A 19,037-nucleotide genomic window follows, 5' to 3' on the forward strand; every position below is an offset into this window, starting at 1 on the left:
CGCACGCGCGCCCACAAGAAAGCACAAACACAAACACACCCACACACACACACACGCGCGCACGCACGCACGCACACACACACACACACACGCACGCATGCACGCACGCACACATACAAGCACACACACACACACACACACACACAGGGTAACAAAATGGACCAGACAGAAAGAGGCGGCTCAATACGGGGGTGTGTCGGTACAGCTTCAGGGGATGAATCTGTTAGGAAGTGAACAAATTAGGTCGGGGATCAGATTTCAAAGCCTGCAGGGAACGCGGGATGTCTTGGACAAAGAAAAGATGTTCATTCCTGGCAGCTGGATTGCGAAAAGACAAACGGCAACGGCAGTACGGCCGGGCCACTGACCGGGGCAATCTTAACCAAATCGTGCCGCTGGAAGCTGGACGAACGAGGGAGTGTTTACAGACTGACGGGGATCTGACACATACACCGGGGCGTGCAGGGGCCAAATAATTAAAACACACAGCAGCCGCCTTGCTCTAGATTCCTTTCTGGACAGGCAGCCAGTGGAAACAGTGAAAGGAAATCACGGAGACATGTAGAAATTGGGGCTGTTAAAAAAAAAAAAAAAAAAAAAAAAAATGCGGGAGGAATAGGAAGGAGTGCAACAAAAATTCATATGCCAACGCTTGTGATTCTGCTCGCCAATGGTTGCCTTTTCAGATTAAGAAAATAGGTGGTGGGAAATCATATTATTATATCAGAACAAATTCCAAAAGAAAATGTGTAAAAAGAAAATAACGATCTGTCACAAATGAAAATGCACCAGAAGCAAGCACGATAAACATAGAGTATACAGACGGGTGAGGATGTGATGATACGTGTTATAACGGTACTGAAATGAACCCTACAGCATGCTGTAACGGGGGAAAAAAAGTTGATGGCATAACCAAAGTGAGAAAAAAAAAAAGTCGACATGGACGATGCCGATAACGCAAACGATGCCACCAGCAACGCTTTAGAGGACGTTAGATTTTTGCTCCAGTGGTCAATGTTCAGGCTTCGAGGATTATATTAGGGGGAGATGGGGGGGGCGTGGGGGGGGGGGGGGGGGGGGAGCGGGGTATGATGGGGAGGTATGCGGAGGTGTGTATGTGTGTGTGTGGGGGGGTGGGTGGGGGGGGCGTGGGGATGGGGGGGTGGGGATGGACTGACCAGTTGAGGAAAGTTTAAAAGGCGGAAGTGAGATAATTGGGACCTGCCTTCCTATGCCGAACTCTACAGAGAGTGGGTATCGTTTCAATGCCCCGATGGCCGTAAAAGGCTGTGGCATCCTTGGCCTTGACCCAACTCACCTGTAGACGATGAGGGCGATGACAACAGTGACGAGCGCCACGCCACCCAGCACGCCCAGGATGATCTCCCTTACATAGGCTGCAAACATCAAGGGACCAAAGTTGGATGGAGACTGTCAATACCAACTGTTACCACCCGTTGCCGTTATGACTGTCAGTGTGTCGTGTGTTTTTGAAAGACAGACAGAGAGAGAGAGAGAGAGAGAGAGAGAGGGAGGAAGAGAGAGGGAGAGAGACAGACAGACAGACAGGCAAGCAAAGACAGATACATAGAAAGAGAGAGGCAGACATATAGATGAAGCTGGGACTGAGGAGGAGAGAAGGGGAGGAGGAGGAGAGAAGGGAAGGAGGAGGAGGAGAGAAGGGAAGGAGGAGGAGAGGAAGGAAGGAGGAGGAGGAGAGAAGGGAAGGAGGAGAAGAGGAAGGAAGGAGGAGGAGAGGAAGGAAGAAGGAGGAGGAGAGAAGGGAAGGAGGAGGAGGAGAGAAGGGGAGGAGGAGAAGGGAAGGAGGAGGAGGAGAGAAGGGAAGGAGGAGGAGAGGAAGGAAGGAAGGAGGAGGAGGAGAGAAGGGAAGGAGGAGAAGAGGAAGGAAGAAGGAGGAGGAGAGAAGGGAAGGAGGAGGAGAGAAGGGAAGGAGGAGGAGAGGAAGGAAGGAGGAGGAGGAGAGAAGGGAAGGAGGAGGAGAGAAGGGAAGGAGGAGGAGAGGAAGGAAGGAGGAGGAGGAGAGAAGGGAAGGAGGAGGAGAGAAGGGAAGGAGGAGGAGGAGAGAAGGGAAGGAGGAGGAGAGGAAGGAAGGAGGAGGAGAGAAGGGAAGGAGGAGGAGAGGAAGGAAGGAGGAGGAGAGAAGGGGAGGAGGAGGAGAGAAGGGAAGGGGGAGGAGAGGAAGGAAGGAGGAGGAGAGAAGGGAAGGGGGAGGAGAGAAGGGAAGGAGGAGGAGAGGAAGGAAGGAGGAGGAGAGAAGGGAAGGAGGAGGAGAGGAAGGAAGGAGGAGAAGAGAAGGGAAGGAGGAGGAGAGGAAGGAAGGAAGGAGAAGAGGAAGGAAGAAGGAGGAGGAGAGAAGGGAAGGAGGAGGAGGAGAGAAGGGGAGGAGGAGAAGGGAAGGAGGAGGAGGAGAGAAGGGGAGGAGGAGAAGGGAAGGAGGAGGAGGAGAAGGGAAGGAGGAGGAGAGGAAGGATGGAGGAGGAGGAGAGAAGGGAAGGAGGAGAAGAGGAAGGAAGGAGGAGAAGAGGAAGGAAGAAGGAGGAGGAGAGAAGGGAAGGAGGAGGAGAGAAGGGAAGGAGGAGGAGAGGAAGGAAGGAGGAGGAGGAGAGAAGGGAAGGAGGAGGAGAGAAGGGAAGGAGGAGAAAGGAAGGAGGAGGAGAGAAGGGGAGGAGGAGGAGAGAAGGGGAGGAGGAGGAGGGAAGGGAAGGAGGAGGAGGGGAGGAGGAGGAGAGAAGGGAAGGAGGAGGAGAGAAGGAAGGAGGAGGAGGAGAGAAGGGAAGGAGGAGGAGAGAAGGAAGGAGGAGGAGAGAAGGGAAGGAGGAGGAGAGAAGGGGAGGAGGAGGAGGAGAGAAGGGGAGGAGGAGGAGAGAAGGGAAGGAGGAGAAAGGAAGGAGGAGGAGAGAAGGGGAGGAGGAGGAGAGAAGGGGAGGAGGAGGAGGGAAGGGAAGGAGGAGGAGGGGAGGAGGAGGAGAGAAGGGAAGGAGGAGGAGAGAAAGGAAGGAGGAGGAGGAGAGAAGGGAAGGAGGAGGAGAGGAAGGAAGGAGGAGGAGAGAAGGGAAGGAGGAGGAGAGAAGGGGAGGAGGAGGAGGAGAGAAGGGGAGGAGGAGGAGAGAAAGGAAGGAGGAGGAGAGAAGGGAAGGAGGAGGAGGAGAGAAGGGGAGGAGGAGGAGAGAAAGGAAGGAGGAGGAGGAGAGAAGGGAAGGAGGAGGAGAGGAAGGAAGGAGGAGGAGAGAAGGGAAGGAGGAGGAGAGAAGGGGAGGAGGAGGAGAGAAGGGAAGGAGGAGGAGGAGAGAAGGGAAGGAGGAGGAGAGGAAGGAAGGAGGAGGAGAGAAGGGAAGGAGGAGGAGAGAAGGGGAGGAGGAGGAGAGAAGGGAAGGAGGAGAAGGGAAGGAGGAGGAGAGGAAGGAAGGAGGAGGAGAGAAGGGAAGGAGGAGGAGAGAAGGGGAGGAGGAGGAGAGAAGGGGAGGAGGAGGAGAGAAGGGGAGGAGAAGGGAAGGAGGAGGAGAGAAGGGAAGGAGGAGGAGAGAAGGGGAGGAGGAGGAGAGAAGGGGAGGAGGAGGAGAGAAGGGAAGGAGGAGAAGGGGAAGGAAGAAGGAGGAGAGGAAGAGGGAGGAAAGTGCTGGAAGGTGTGTGTGACGAGAGAACGAGAGAGAGAGAGAGAGAGAGAGAGAGAGAGAGAGAGAGAGAAGTTCTTTTAGGATGCGTGCATGTGTGAATGTGCGCAGACCTCAGGTTGTGCGTTCATGTAAGTGTGTGTGTGTGTGTGTGTGTGTGTGCGAGCGCGCGTGCGTGCGTGTGTGTGTGCATGTGTGCGCGTGTGTGTGAGCGCGAGCGAGAATGCGCGTGTGTGTGTGTGTGTGCGCGCGCTTGGGTGATTTTTTTTTGTGTGTGTGTGTCTATGAATAAATGCACGATTGATCAGTACACCCATGACACGCCTGTGTGAAAAAGGCAGCACGAAAAGGGAACCTGCCACCTACTTTTGGGAGGGATACACCGCTGACCCAGATAACCACAGGGGGGTTCAGCCACTGGCGGCTGCCCGTTGATCCAGGGAATCGTCTCCCGTGGAAACATCCGGAAAGTCTGCAACGAACGCGCGCGCGCACGCACGCACACACGCACACACACACGCACACACACACGCACACACACACACACACGCACACAAAACACACACACACACACACACACACACACACACACACACACACACACACGAACACACACGAACACAGACACACACACACACACACACACACACACACACACACGAACACACACACAAACACACAGCGTGCGAGGTACTACGATCAGACTCAAAGGGGTCAATTCACCAAGCAGTGGAAATCACGAACATTTTCTAAAAAATTCTACTGTGTGTGTGTGTGTGTGTGTGTGTGTGTGTGTGTGTGTGCGTGTGTGTGTGCTTGAGAGAGAGAGAGAGAGAGAGAGAGGGAGGGAGGGGAGGCTGAACAGGCGGAACGAAACATATGTATGCTTAATGGGACAAAGAGTCAAACTCTCAAGGGGCCATTGATGGTAGCGGCATGATCAAAGAGTAGAAGAAAAACGGGAATATGTGAATCAGGCCTGCAACACAGTTTGTTTTAACTTCTTCCTCTTGGGACTCCATTGCATTTGTTCAGCAAGACGAGTGACACCACTGACATGTACATAAGAAAGTAGGAAATGCCGTTAAAGCTGCTCTCACACCGGTCTCACGTCACCAAGGTTCAGCCATCAAGGGGTTAAATTACGCAACTGCTCCGCGAAGAGCGGAACTGGTAATGTAATTTGGACTTGAAATGAACTGAACAATGCAGCTTCCCCTTTCCCTGCGTCTTCTTTCCGTCACTCGACAAGGTCGATTCAGTTACCAATGCTATCCATAAAAATCTATCTGCGGAAGCCAACGAAATACAAAAGAAGTCGTACAGTTCCAACGAATCAGTATTTTACAGAAAGGTTATGGGTAAAGAAGGGAAGGCGGAAAAGAAAGGATTTCTTTCAACTGTCCGCAACTCTTGCTGTTCTCAACTGCTGCTGGGTGAAGTGAAGAATCTCCCTATAACATATTGTCGTTAACATCAGTAGATTTATCGTCAATGACTAAATAGGCTGAAGTCCCCAGTTAGAATAGAAAACACAAAAGTTAGTCACTCTACAGTACATGCTTTCATTTTGGACTGTCAAGAACTCTGCGAACTGAAGACGATGCGCAAGAAGAAGAAATTAAACCTTGCTTTACTTTGATTTTGATCACCTGTACAGACATATATGTCATGCAAGAGCTACTGTGTTAATCATATTGAAGTGATTTCACAGGCAGTCGTCCCCACTATGAACAACGTCGTTACATTGTTTTGTTTCGTCACAGGGAAAAATTAATGCCTAGATGCATAGTTCAGGCTTGTTACAGAGCATTTGAATTCGCAAAATGAACATTTCAATGAATCTCACGCTCAAAACCGAAAGGGAGGAAAGAGGCAAATCTGGAATTGCATTGCACCAAAGTCGCACAGCTGAGAGTCCACTGGAAGCCCTCTTATAAACTATGTATAGTAATATCCTTTCGACACAAAACATGTCACAATAAGCTGAACTTCATGAAAATCTATATTGTCAGCATTCACTTGTGAATATATTTCAACCAAGACAAAAATACATTATCAGCATTCAAATATTAAACATCCATTCAGAACTTTATCGATACAGTAAAAATGCGATCTGGTCACGTGAATAATCGACTTTTGCCCCCTTCCCCACCCCGCTTCCCGGGCAATTCTTAAATGGGCGACCTTAACTTTCTGCCTTTAAAAACAAAAGTTCGCCTGAAATGCTGGCTGATTCTTGCAAGCATTTAAAATGACATCCTTTGGAAAGCTGGCAATTTCTTACTTTAGACTAAAAAATAAATCATGATCGCACAGCCGTTTTATTTGATTATTCATCCCCTCTATCTACATATCGGAAAGTCTAACATGTGAACAAATGTCGAGTTGGTTTTCTTTTTTTTTATGGTTTCCAAAACATGCCCGCGACATATTAATGATAAGGCAATAAAGATGGTTTTCAAACATTCAAATATATTCGATAATATCTGACAAACGATACAGTAACGAAACGTGCCCGCAATATATTCACGAAGAGCAAATAATCCAGTTTAAAAAGAAATGACACCCATTATTCTTACGCACATTAACACCAATTCATCAATACGAAGTTTAAATCCATCCCTTTCAGTTTCTCAAGGAGACGTCACTGCGTTCGGACAAGTCCATATACGCTGACACCACATCTGTTAGGAAGATCCCTTACAACAACATATCCCAACGCGCTTGTCAGCTCTTGGGTGCATGCATACATATTTGTGTATCTATCGGAGCACACACTTATATTAGCGCATTGCAGGCCTATATTATATTTGTGTATCTATCAGACTGAGTTAAATCCATCAGTACTCAAGAGTTGCACAAATCAAATCTACAAGTTTCCAAAATAATGTTGTACATACAAAGGTTCAATATGAAGAACGCGGTAACTTAGATACGCGGATACTTAGCGCACGTAAAAGAACCCACGGCAACAAAATGGTTGTTCCTTTCAAAATTCCGTAGAAAAATCCACTTCGATAGGAAAAACACAAATAAAACAGCACGCAGGAAAAAAAAAAGGAGGGGTGGGGGGTGGGGGGGGTGGCGCTGTAGTGTAGCGACGCGCTCTCCCTGGGGAGAGCAGCCCGAATTACACACAGAGCAATCTGCTGTGATGAAAAGAAAACACGAATACAAAAACTTACCGGTCTGTATCCCGCGTTCATCTCAAACTGGGCCACGGGCTTCATGGAATAGTTGTAGAACTGTGACCTGAACTCCTTGAAGGCCAGCAGTGTGAAGTTGCCGGCAGCATCCCCGTACTCATCAATGCGAGTCTTGTAGCCCAGGATACCTGCCACAACACCACACCAACAGCATTTCACATACAGCGGTGGCCTTGTGGCAACACGCCCGACCAGGATGCGAGCGTCCAAGCGTTCGATTCAGAACAATATTGTACGGTCCGGGATTTTATTATTATTATTATTTTTTTTACACTATCCACCAGACCTTGGAGTAATCGTCTGAGTGCTAATCATTGGGACCTGACGATAAACCGTGGTCCATCCAGTGTGTAACATGCAATTAGCACAAGTAAAATAAGAGAAGCAAGACCTTCAAGACTCACTTATGATACACTTAAAAAAATATCTGATCGTTAAAATGTGTTCTGTATTTGTTATTATAAAGCTTCGGGTTAAAAGAAAAAGAAAAAAAAGTCCTAACGGCAGATTCGAAACCTGCGTGTTCGGGTGAGAAGAAACTGTCTTACCCATTACACTATCGTGACTCCTTAACTGACGTTCAAAAATATAAATTTAAACATGCTTTTTTAAAGGGCGATAAATCGATTGCGGTATTCACAGTGAGAACGCTGTTTAAATTATATTATTCTGGTGTATCTTGGGCATTAAAAAATCTTTAAGGGCAATTAAAAATTTCTTTTAAGTCCGCGGTAAAGAAGTGGCTACCGCTGCAATCACACTGCAACATTTAGCCGTTTTCTCTGGATCTAGATAGATGTACAAGTTTAGTTACACCCGGTTGACACGGTCGATTCAATTTCTCTTTTATGTTCATTCTAGTTTTATAGTTTTAAAGTTGATTTGAAAATTGAGTATTTTGTTAAACTAATAACATGTAGAGCCAAGTACAGGTACTTCTAAACGTCGTATGAAGTGAAAAGGACTTCTTTTTGAGAAAAGTCAAGACTGGAAATTTTAACGTTTCATCAATTCAAGGGTATTAACTCTCATTGCTTATTATTTTTAACTGTGAATTCCGACTGATTCTGTGGATATTTTTATGGCAGTTTGGGGTATAAACCAATAAGTGATGAACGTTCACAAATCTTTCTCTGAATAAGTATTTAATGGTCTCCTTCTCCAAATTTCCATCACATGTTATCGTGTATTGTCGATTGAATATACGATTGAACGGGCAGGTCAACAACTTGAAACGAAGGGTATGAGCACGCGCTTTGAATATGTATAAATATGTGTACGCAATTGATTTTTGCCCACGACCTTCAGGGCTAAGCCAATAGATCTATAAAGTCCACTCGTAGTATTGATTTTAGTATTTTCCGTAAAAGACCACTTGGGGAAATGAACATAGTGAAAGCCCTGTACACTGAGAGTAAAACACATAAGCTTTTTATGTATCGAGTATAATCTCAAAATGTAATGTTTAAGATGAGAAAGATCGGTTTAAAGCAAATTAAGCCCCCTAGCATTAAGTACAGATTAATTTCCCCTTTTTACTATCTGCACCAAAGACATGCAAAATAAATATAACTTCCATGCTTAGCAAAAGAAGTTCCTGTTTGAACAAAAAATGATAAAAATGACTGCTCTTCTTGTTGTGTCAGAATATCAGATCAAAGTGCCAAGTTTAGAGAGTAAAAAAAACAAAAACAAAAACCCCCAGTAAATTCAGTTTCCATATAATTTGGCTTCTTTTTTTATTTTTTGGTGCCCATCCCATAGGTGCAATATTGTTTTAAACACGATGACTGGAAAGAACTGAAATTTTCCTATTTTTATGCCAAATTTGGTGTCATCTGAAAAAGTATTTGCAGAGAAAATGTCAATGTTAAAGTTTACCACGGACACACAGACACACACACACACACACACACACACACACACACAGACAACCGAACACTGGGTTAAAACATAGACTCACTTTGTTTACACAAGTGATTCAAAAACCCACGGCATCAGTTGTTGCCAATTAAGTCACAGTCCAGACGCTTATTGTTATTGTCTGTCGCTGCATGGAATTTTAGAATAGAGTAGAATAGCAGATGCCTTTATTACCAAGTGTACCGGGGTCACAAGGAATATTGTGGGGGAGGGGGGGGGGGAATGGGGGGAGGGGGGTAGTACATAAGATACGAACATAAATCGAAAATCATACACAAACACAGATACAGTAGAAATAAGATACACACAAGTGCATATCAATATAAAAACTTGTGCATACTCACGCATGCACGCGCACACACACACACACACACACACGTTTGAACAGAAGCTGCATATTGCGTGTGGATGGGGCTGATGACTAGATATTCAGATAGATGGTTGTTGGTTGCACAGTTCTCTTTATATGCCTATTGGGTATACATATTTGAAGTTTCTTCCACTGTTACGTTTTATCCATGCAGATTTAGTAGCTGTTCGGGATTAACATCGATTCCCTCCTCAGGTGTCACGGCCTACAGGTTGGCGAGAGGTACCCTGCAAACAACTGGTGTCATTCCGATTTGTCTATTCTTGATTCACCTAACACTGAATTTGGGTGGTCTCGATTCTCGCCCATTCATAGTACGCCTATGTATTCAGTTGTTGTTGTTGTTGTTGTTGTTGTTGTGGTGTGTGTGTGTGTGTGTGTGTGTGTGTGTGTGTGTGAGTGGGTCGATGGGTGAGAGACACATACAGAGAAAGAGAGACAGACAGACACACAGAGACAGGCAGACAGAGAGAGAATAGACAAAGCGCACAGGCGAAATGGAACAGAGTGCAAGTATTTTAACCAAACTTTCACCAGTTGATTTGCAGATTTTGCCACTGACGGATACGAATGAAATATATATATATATATATATATATATATATATATATCACGCGCGCGCGCGCACGCACGCACACACACACACACACACACACACACACACACACACACACACACACACACGCACAGCTGGACGAACTCAGAACTTTTGAAAAGAATAAGACCACAAGATCGCCTTTTCTTTATTGATCTCAGCGTGGTGAGCACGTATTGTAAACTCGGTCGAAACGTGTTCATCTAAAACAAATTCCCATCGGGAAACTTACAGTGGGGGCCAATAATATGTTGTTCTCGAGCTTGCTCCTTGGGCCAGAGTATACTTCATTTCAACACGATGTCCACCAATCCTGCCATTGTTACTATCTTCAATTTCGACCTGGTGTTTTGAAAGGGCTCTCATTCCAAACCAGTTGTTTGATTTATTCTGACATTTTTTAAAGAACTGCTGTGCGTATATTTTACTTCGTTTGGATGCGGGCATGCCGTTCAGAGTAAAACGCTAGCAGGAAAGGCAATCTCCACATTTCTTACCCTGTACTCTTTCCATTCAGTTTCGTTTCGAAAACGGAAAAAAAAGTTGTAAATTTGTTTTGGTGACACTGTAATACAGTCTACATTTCTTCCCCTCTCGAATGCCGTAAAAGACCAATAAAAGAGTGGAGGGGGAGAAATGCAAAGTGCATATTACATTGTTATTGACCAGTCTACAACTTTTTTCCGTCTTCGAAAGTGCAGTGGAAGAAAGGTGGATATTGCCAAGAAAGAGACGAAAAATACTCACGGAAAAAAAAAGATAGAAAGAATAGTTGGTGACCAAAAAAATGAAAAAAAAAATGGAAGGGAGGAAGGAAGGACGGAAACACTGTAAAACATAAAATGTCTCGCTAAAAACACCACCGCCACACACACACACACACACACAAAAGAAGCCAGAAATACAACATTGATGAAATCAACTTTCCTACCTGACAGGTACACATGGCAACTTCCTCAACAAACTCCAGGAAAAAGCAAGCACTCTTTCGCTCTTTTTTTTGCAGACTGAGAAACAGTTGTTCGCTTTTTATTCCTGGCCGCTGTGTTTAAAAAAACAAAACAACCCCCCAAAAAACAACAACAACAACAACAAACAACAACAACAACAAAAACAACAACAACAACAAAAAAACGCGAGTAGCCACATGGAACATCAGGACGATGTATGAAGCAGGAAGAACCATCCAAGCAGCGAGAGAGATGAAAAACTACAAGATCGGAGTGCTGGGATTGAGTGAGACAAGATGGCTACAGTCAGGACAGATGAGACTTTCATCTGGAGAGCAACTGCTGTATTCAGGACACACAGAGGATGGAGCCCCCCACACTAAGGGTGTGGCCCTGATGCTGGCACCGGAGGCACAGGGTGCACTCATCGGCTGGGAACCTGTCAACTCCCGCATCATCACAGCCAAGTTTATCCGAAACGAAGATCTGTTGGAGCGAGCGGGACAGGAACCAGTGGCCAAGCAGATACTGCAGAGGAAGTGGGGCTGGATCGGACACACCCTCAGGAAGCCAGCGTCCAGCATCACACGCCAAGCCCTGACCTGGAACCCGCAGGGAAAGAGGAAGAGAGGCCGGCTTCGCAACAGCTGGAGGCGAGATACCGAGGCAGACCTGAAGCAGCAAGGGACCAACTGGACTGGAATTGCCAGAACAGTCCAGAACAGAGTGCGATGGCGAGGGGTCGTCGATGGCCTATGCTCCACCAGGAGGATGGGCATAATGAATGAATGAATGCTGTGTTCAAAAGCCGTGCAACACGACCGGAACGCTGGTTCTTGTGTCGATGGTCCCAACCAGTCAACATCAATGCCTTCTCCATCATTTGATCGCCCGTCAAGGCTCAGAGCAAGTGAGCTGTGCTCGTTTCCAATTTTGGCACGGAAAGTACAGTGTCAAACTGGTGAACGGACAGCCTGTGTTTGTCAAAATACACTCTCCGTCCGTCCGTACGTCTCTGTATGTCTGTTTGTAAGTCTGTCTCTTTCTTTCACAGTCCGAGTGCAATGTACATGGTTACGTGGATGGAGTGTGTGCCATGCTTTGTTGCTGTTGCTGCCGTTGCAGTTGTATATTTTTGTGTATAACATTGAAACTATGCAAGTTTATATATAAACAACACAAAATACTGGCGAAGGCTTACTGTTGCATACGGGTGAGAGAAAGAGAAACTAAGGTGAAATTAAGCACGAAAACTAGCTGCCCAGTGGACCTGACAGACGGACCCCCGCCTCGATGACCATGTCACCCCTTTGGCGACGAACGACAAGCGCAGAGAACATGTTCTTTAACTGACTGCAGCCTTGAATCACTTGACCTTAAGAACAGCAGCCAATAGGTGACTAGACTGGTCTGGTACATTATTACATGTTCTTGTAAAAAGGGATTGTAAGTATGACTAAAAACACTTTATTCGGAGACTAATATGTGGGAAAGTTTCAGTTTCAGTTTCAGTAGCTCAAGGAGGCGTCACTGCGTTCGGACAAATCCATATACGCTACACCACATCTGCCAAGCAGATGCCTGACCAGCAGCGTAACCCAACGCGCTTAGTCAGGCCTTGAGAAAAAAAAAGAAATAAAAGGTGAATAAATAATAGATAAATACATAAAAAATAATTACTACCACTACTAATAATATGTATAAGGCGCAAAAACTTGATGAAGTCAACTATAAGCGTACATAAATAAGTAAGTAAATAAATAAATAATAATTATAATATAAAAAGATAGTTGTAGTAGTCATAATAATAATAATAATAATAATGATAAAAAATAAATAAATAAGACAACAATGATGATAAATAAGCAAATAAATGTAAAACATGAAGACACACTTTCACACATACACCCACACATGCATAACAGATATGCACCAAACATGCAGTTTCACAGATATGAAAGCACAGTCAAATACACATAAACGTACATGAGCCCCAACACACACACACACACACACACACACACACACACATTACCCTGCACCTCCTCTACCCCCTCCTCCACACACTCATTTCTAGGCAACGTATCGCAGCTTCCACGGCACACACACACACACACACACACACACACATATGAACACTTACTTGTACAAGCACACACATACGCCCATATCCCCCACCCGCAACTCCAAACACGTATATACAAAGATATGTATATATACACACCCGCACGTTCCAATATCCCGTTGCTCCCACAGTGTAGACATGCATATACTCACATACCTCATCCTCTACCCCCGTCCCCCCCGCACCCCCCCCCCCTCACACACACACATACGCACGTGCACAGAACTCTCATGACACTTGTGTACACTTACACCCTCGCGCATGCACTAACGCACTCAAACACACAGACACACATATACACACACGCACAGAGGCTGCCACTGATTGGCCGCAAGAGAGATGGGAAAAGATCTCTGATGCCAAGAACGTGGCGTCTAGTGTGTTGCTCAGTCTACTGTATTTGGAAGAAATTTGCGCAATGTTGGTTTGGAAATGATGCCGATATTTGTTTGATTTGCAAAGCATCGTGCTCTACCTTTCATGTTAGACTTTCGGCCGCCCCCTCTCTCTGCTTTTATTTCTTTGAGGCGATCGATGGTGTGATGGCCTTGTACCTGTTCTTTTTGATATTCTTTGACTTTTCTGAGGATTTCCGGTTTTCCTAGATGTAGGCCGCTCGTTGGTGTTGCGTTACCAGCAAGTCTGTCAGCTCGCTCATTTCCCTTAACACCTGCATGTCCCGGGCAGTATGACCATGTGAGTTTTTTAATCTGAAAGTTGCGCATTGCCTTATGCCACTCTGGGCTTCCCATTCCGTTTTCAATTTTCTGTATGAGGTTCATTGAGTCGGTTAGAATCATGGCATGTTGGTTTCCAGGCGTATGGGTGGACGATAGCCACTGGAGGGCATGTGTCACAGCTTCAACTTCCATCGTTAGGCTGGAAGTTGTGACTTTGTAGGCAGCATTCTCTTCCCTAATTGTTGTGGGAAATAATAAGGCTATTGTCAGAAAAGAGGACACATATAAGACTTTTCTCCTTTGATGGCTTCATCAAACCTGATGAATAGGTTCAGGAAAATAACTGATCAAAAAGAAAAACAGACAGACAGAAAACGAATGAAAAAAAAGGAAGAACGGAAAAAAGGAAATATATTCAAATTCTTCACAGTTAATACAAAGAAAGTAAAGTAAAAGAATAAAGAGGAAATGTCCCTAGGCTTTCAAGTGATGAGGCTGTCCACTGAACTAGCGCGGTCCATTTTATTGATGGAAACCAAATCTCCAGAATGGATACGGGTTAGGAAAGAAATGAGGAAAAGAGGGTCAGGGTCAAGGCTCGAGACGGTTTTCCTTTTTCCAATTTCAACAGAAACGAGAGCCAACGTGATTTACAAAAGAAACTGAAGTCTCAGTTACGGGAAGCTCGTTCCCATTAGACTGTTTTCCAATTCTGATGACAGGAAAGTTAATTAGAAAAACAATCTTTTATCGGCTTATGATCGTGTATATATTGGATGATGTTTCATACCACTTTAACAAGAGCTGCTGTATTTGTTTGTTTGTTTTGAAAGAGTGAAAAAAAAAATATTTAAGAGAATAGTTCAAAAGACTGCTGCACAGAGGCAACAATCACGCTCATGTCAGCAACACATTCTCACGCAAGAAATATCAGTCTGAGCACACTGGATACCAACATAAGCACAACGTACTCACACAGTGCACGCCAACATGAACACGATGAGTATCAGCACAGTGGACATCAACGCAAGCATGATGAACATCAGTACAATCATGATGAACATCAACACGACACGATGAACATCCACACAATGAAGCAGAACAATTAAAACCAACATAAGCGTCAACACAGTTAACATCAACAGAAACACAATAAACATCAATACAACGAGCACCAACACGAGCAAGACGAACATCAACACAATAAACATCAATACAACGAGCACCAGTTTCAGTTTCAGTTTCAGTAGCTCAAGGAGGAGTCAGTGCGTTCGGACAAATCCATATACGCTACACCACATCTGCCAAGCAGATGCCTGACCAGCAGCGTAACCCAACGTGCTCAGTCAGGCCTTGAGGAAAAAAAAAGAAGAAAAAGAAAAAGAAGGTGAATAAATAATACATAAGCGTACATAAATAAGTAAATAAATAAATAAATAAATACAATATAAAAAAGGTAGTAGTAACAATAATAATAATAATAATAAATAAATAAATAAGACAACAATGATGATAAATAAGCAAATAAATGTAATATAAATGTAAAATAAACGAGCACCAACACGAGCAAGACGAACATCAACACAATGAACATCAACACAACGAACATCAACACAACGAACATCAACACGTGGACCAGGAACACCAACATGAGGATAATGATGAACATGATCACAAACAAAAAATGTGCATCAACACAACGAACATCAATAAGTGCACGCGAACATCGTCGACACAAGCACTATGAGCATCAACCCGAACACGGTCGTTCGTTTATCTATATATAGTCTGTTCATCTAAGATGATGATATTAGACTGAACATAAATGACATTATTATTATTATTTGGATTATTATCATTTCTATCATAATGATGATTGTTATTATTAATTAGAAATCGACATTTCTGTATATCAAAGTGTAGGACCCCCAGTTGAAGTGTCCTGTGAATTCCAAGGGATGGTCGTCGGTACAATGGTTCACTCCACAGACACAGCACGACGCATTAGTTGTATATTTTACAGAAAACTCCCACCAAGGTCACCGAGCTACCCGAACACGACTTACACAGAACTATGCACTTCGAACATCAACACAATGAACATCAACACGAGCGTAATGAACACAAACACACAGAACACGAACACGAACACGAAAACAGTGAACAGCAACACATTATTGTCACGTTTTGTGAAAAGTCATCATCACAGCTGTTTGCAGTTTAGATATTGCTTCTACTTCTGCATCTGCAGGGTTCACGTTCGTTGCCTTTCTAACACTGTGCCGTTTAGTCAGCCACATTCCGTTTTCGGGGATGATGCTCAACTTGCAACAAGCAACGCTAACGTGCATTACGGGACTTTCGTTGCATTTATCTATCTTCTGCATATGAGCAATGTTTATTAAAATGTGTGCAAACAGTTATGCTTAAGAGCAAGCCCGGCGCTTCCTTTTTGGGGAAGTGTCTGGGTTTGTTCCAATGTACCTTTTATTTACCTGTGTGCTAGCTGAATCGGTAGCGTAAGCAGCATTGGCTGGAAGTTATGTACCGTGTGTGGAGAGAGTTACCACTCTTTATTATTTGTTAATTATTTGATCTCCTGGCCTCATCATTCATTAATATCAAGTTGAAAAACCACCGAGGCAACCATGTGTTTGTTCTGTATTATCCGTGTGGTCTGTGTGGCTTGTTCAGGATTAAAGAGGCTATGCCAGTCTTGAATAAAAGCTAATTTGTGTTTGCACATTTCTTCTGTCACTGACTCCTGCTGTGTGCACATGTCAAATGATCGGTATAAGAGCAAACCCGTCACTTCCTTTTTGGATAAGTGTCTGGGTTTGTTCCAACGTACCTTTTGTTCACCTGTGTGCCAGCTGAATTGGTAGCGTAAACAGCACTGGTTGGAAGTTATGTTCCTTGTGTGTGGAGAGAGTTACCACTCATTACTATTTGTTATTTTTATATATATAGTCAGACGACGGCTGGGATCCGATCGATATACGTCAAGGGCTCTTGGGAATGAAAGCCCAAAACCTCTCAGATGTTTGCGCTTGTCTGAAATGCATGAAATCTTTTGTATCTCATTATCCGTTGTCCCCATTATGGCCTTGACCACTGTCACGCATGTAATCCTCAACCTTGCATTGCATTGTATCGTGTCGTGTTGTATTTTTTGTTTTAAATTTTGTGTCACAACTCTAAGCTGCTCTCATTGGGAAAAGCACATTGCTGCAGTGCGGCGTGGACTGTACATATATCATTTTCTTTTGTTCTCTTATTGTGTGTACCTATTTTACTATTAAAGTGAGTATTTTTCTACAGAATGTTGCAGCGACAACCCCTTTATTTCCGTTGGTTCACATACGTGCGCTAAGTGCATGCTACACACTGGATTATAAATATAAAATACCGGATCGTGCGGGACTCGAACCTTGGACACCCGCTTCCTAGTCGGGTGCATTACCACAAGACCACCCTGTCCGCCATACCTTTCAGCGATTGGTTGTCATGAAATGATTGCTTCACATGATAGAAAACACACACACACACGTGCGCGCACGTGGGAGCTTGCTTCGGAATTTCTGTACAAGAATTACTACTGTGAAAACATTGACATTATTTTTCTTTATAAATCAAGCACATCGAGGAAACCACAGAAATTAATATTTGCATATAAATCAGTTGCATATAGGTAAGAAAGAAATAAGCAATTATATTTTTGCATAAAACATGCACATTTGGAAAGTACACATGTGGAGTTTTGAGCATGAATCGCGTTAAGAAACATTAAAAAAAAAGAAAACGAGAATTGAAAGGCTCTTATTCATTGCAAATGACACGTGTCATTTTGCCAACATTTCGTTGATTTCTTAATCATTCACTTATTGATTTATCCATGCATATTTCTATCAATCTGTCTGTCTGCCGTTCCTCGGATACTTTTGTTTATATTTGAAATGTGAAAAATGAATCCTTTTATATAGGAACTCTGTATGCGTCATGTGTGTGCGTGCGTGCATGCGTGTGAAGGGGGGGGGGGGGGAAGTGGGTTTGCACATGCGTGAATGCTTGCGCGTTTGTATGAGTGCATGTACGTGTTTGTGTGCACGGGCGTGTGTATGCACGGGCTTGCAAAATGTGCGTGCGTACATGTGTGTGTGTGTGTGTGTGTGTGTGTGTGCGTGCGTGCGTGCGTGTGTGTGTGTGTGTGTGTGCGCACGCACGCTCGTGGAGCTTACGTGGGGGAGCATGCGCATATGGTAGCGACATTTTTTTTTTTTTTTTTTTTTTTTTGTGACCTCGTTCTCCGCGTCGGTATCGTCTGGAACAGCCCCAGGCCAAGATGCGGTATAAATCAAATCAAATCAAATCAAAAACACTTTATTAATCCACATGGAAATTAAGTTGTGCAATCACAGGCTCATTGTAAACACTGGCATAAAATCATGCGCAACATAAGAAGAGATTAAAACTAGTCAAATAAGAATTCCCAATAGCTGACGATATACTAACCCCCCCACTCCCCCCACACACATACTCATGTTAAGACAATAGGGTATAGCACAACAATATTAACAAATGAAAACATCCAACAAAAAAAAGGTATAAGATTACTAAAAATGACATGCGCGCACGCACGCACACACACCCACACACACATACACACACATGCACACACACACACACACACACACACACACACACACACACACACACACACGTTAAGACCATAAGGTATTGTACAACAATACATAAATAAAAACATCAAGGGAATAAATCGTATATATAAGTAAAATGCACACACACACACACACACACACACACACACACACACACACACAAACAACGTATGCATGCACATAACATATGTCACGCCAATAAGATTAGAACATTAACATTAAGATACATGAAATCCAAGTAAAATAAGAAAATATTTTAAAATCACTTCCGATCACACACACACACAAATGCTTGCTTGCCCGTGCTCACCCGCTCAGTCCCACATGCACGCATAATGTCTGCGTTGTTCACGTTGAATACAGTCATATATGTCCATTGTGCCTATAACTGTATGAACCAGAGCTGAAAAGTCACTAGACAGCGAACGTATTGCACAAACCCTAATAACATTCTTTATTCCTTCACGTGTAATTGCCAGTTTCCGTGTTTGTCTAGTCTTTCTTTCCAAATATCTTTTTTGCTTTTCTGTCTTTTTCCTTCTTTCTGTATTATTTCCTTTTTCTTTTCTTTTTTTTTCTTTTTTTTATTTCATTCATGTTTCATTCACGAAAGAATCAGATCGTAATTGATGTGTTCCGAACCACACAGAGATGAATGCTGATCATGCCAACACCAATAACAGCAACAAAACAAAATAAAAAAAATAAATGAAATAAAATAAAGTGAAATAACGAAAGTAGAATTGAAGAGAAACAAAACGAGAAATGATGACATCGATCGGTTTTCATTCTCTTGTCTTTGACCTGACTCGTCCAAGTGAAACGAAGCGAAAGTGGAAGAGAAAGAACGTCGATCATCGTGTTGACAGTGGGG

General features: G+C 43.9%; 1 protein-coding gene across 1 annotated transcript in view; it reads right to left on the bottom strand.

The window, feature by feature from the left end:
• The window catches only part of LOC143289208 (guanylate cyclase 32E-like), a 253,119-nt gene that overhangs the window by 39,561 nt on the left and 194,521 nt on the right, over positions 1–19,037 (bottom strand). The window contains exons 6-8 of the mRNA XM_076598155.1: positions 6,821–6,969; positions 3,999–4,104; positions 1,319–1,397 (exon numbers count right to left, since the gene is read on the bottom strand). Of these exons, the coding sequence (XP_076454270.1) occupies positions 1,319–1,397; positions 3,999–4,104; positions 6,821–6,969 (334 nt within the window). The remainder of the gene's footprint in view (positions 1–1,318; positions 1,398–3,998; positions 4,105–6,820; positions 6,970–19,037) is intronic.

This window comes from Babylonia areolata, chromosome 1 (genome assembly GCF_041734735.1).
Source record: "Babylonia areolata isolate BAREFJ2019XMU chromosome 1, ASM4173473v1, whole genome shotgun sequence".
Classification (NCBI taxonomy): Eukaryota; Metazoa; Mollusca; class Gastropoda; order Neogastropoda; family Buccinidae; genus Babylonia; species Babylonia areolata.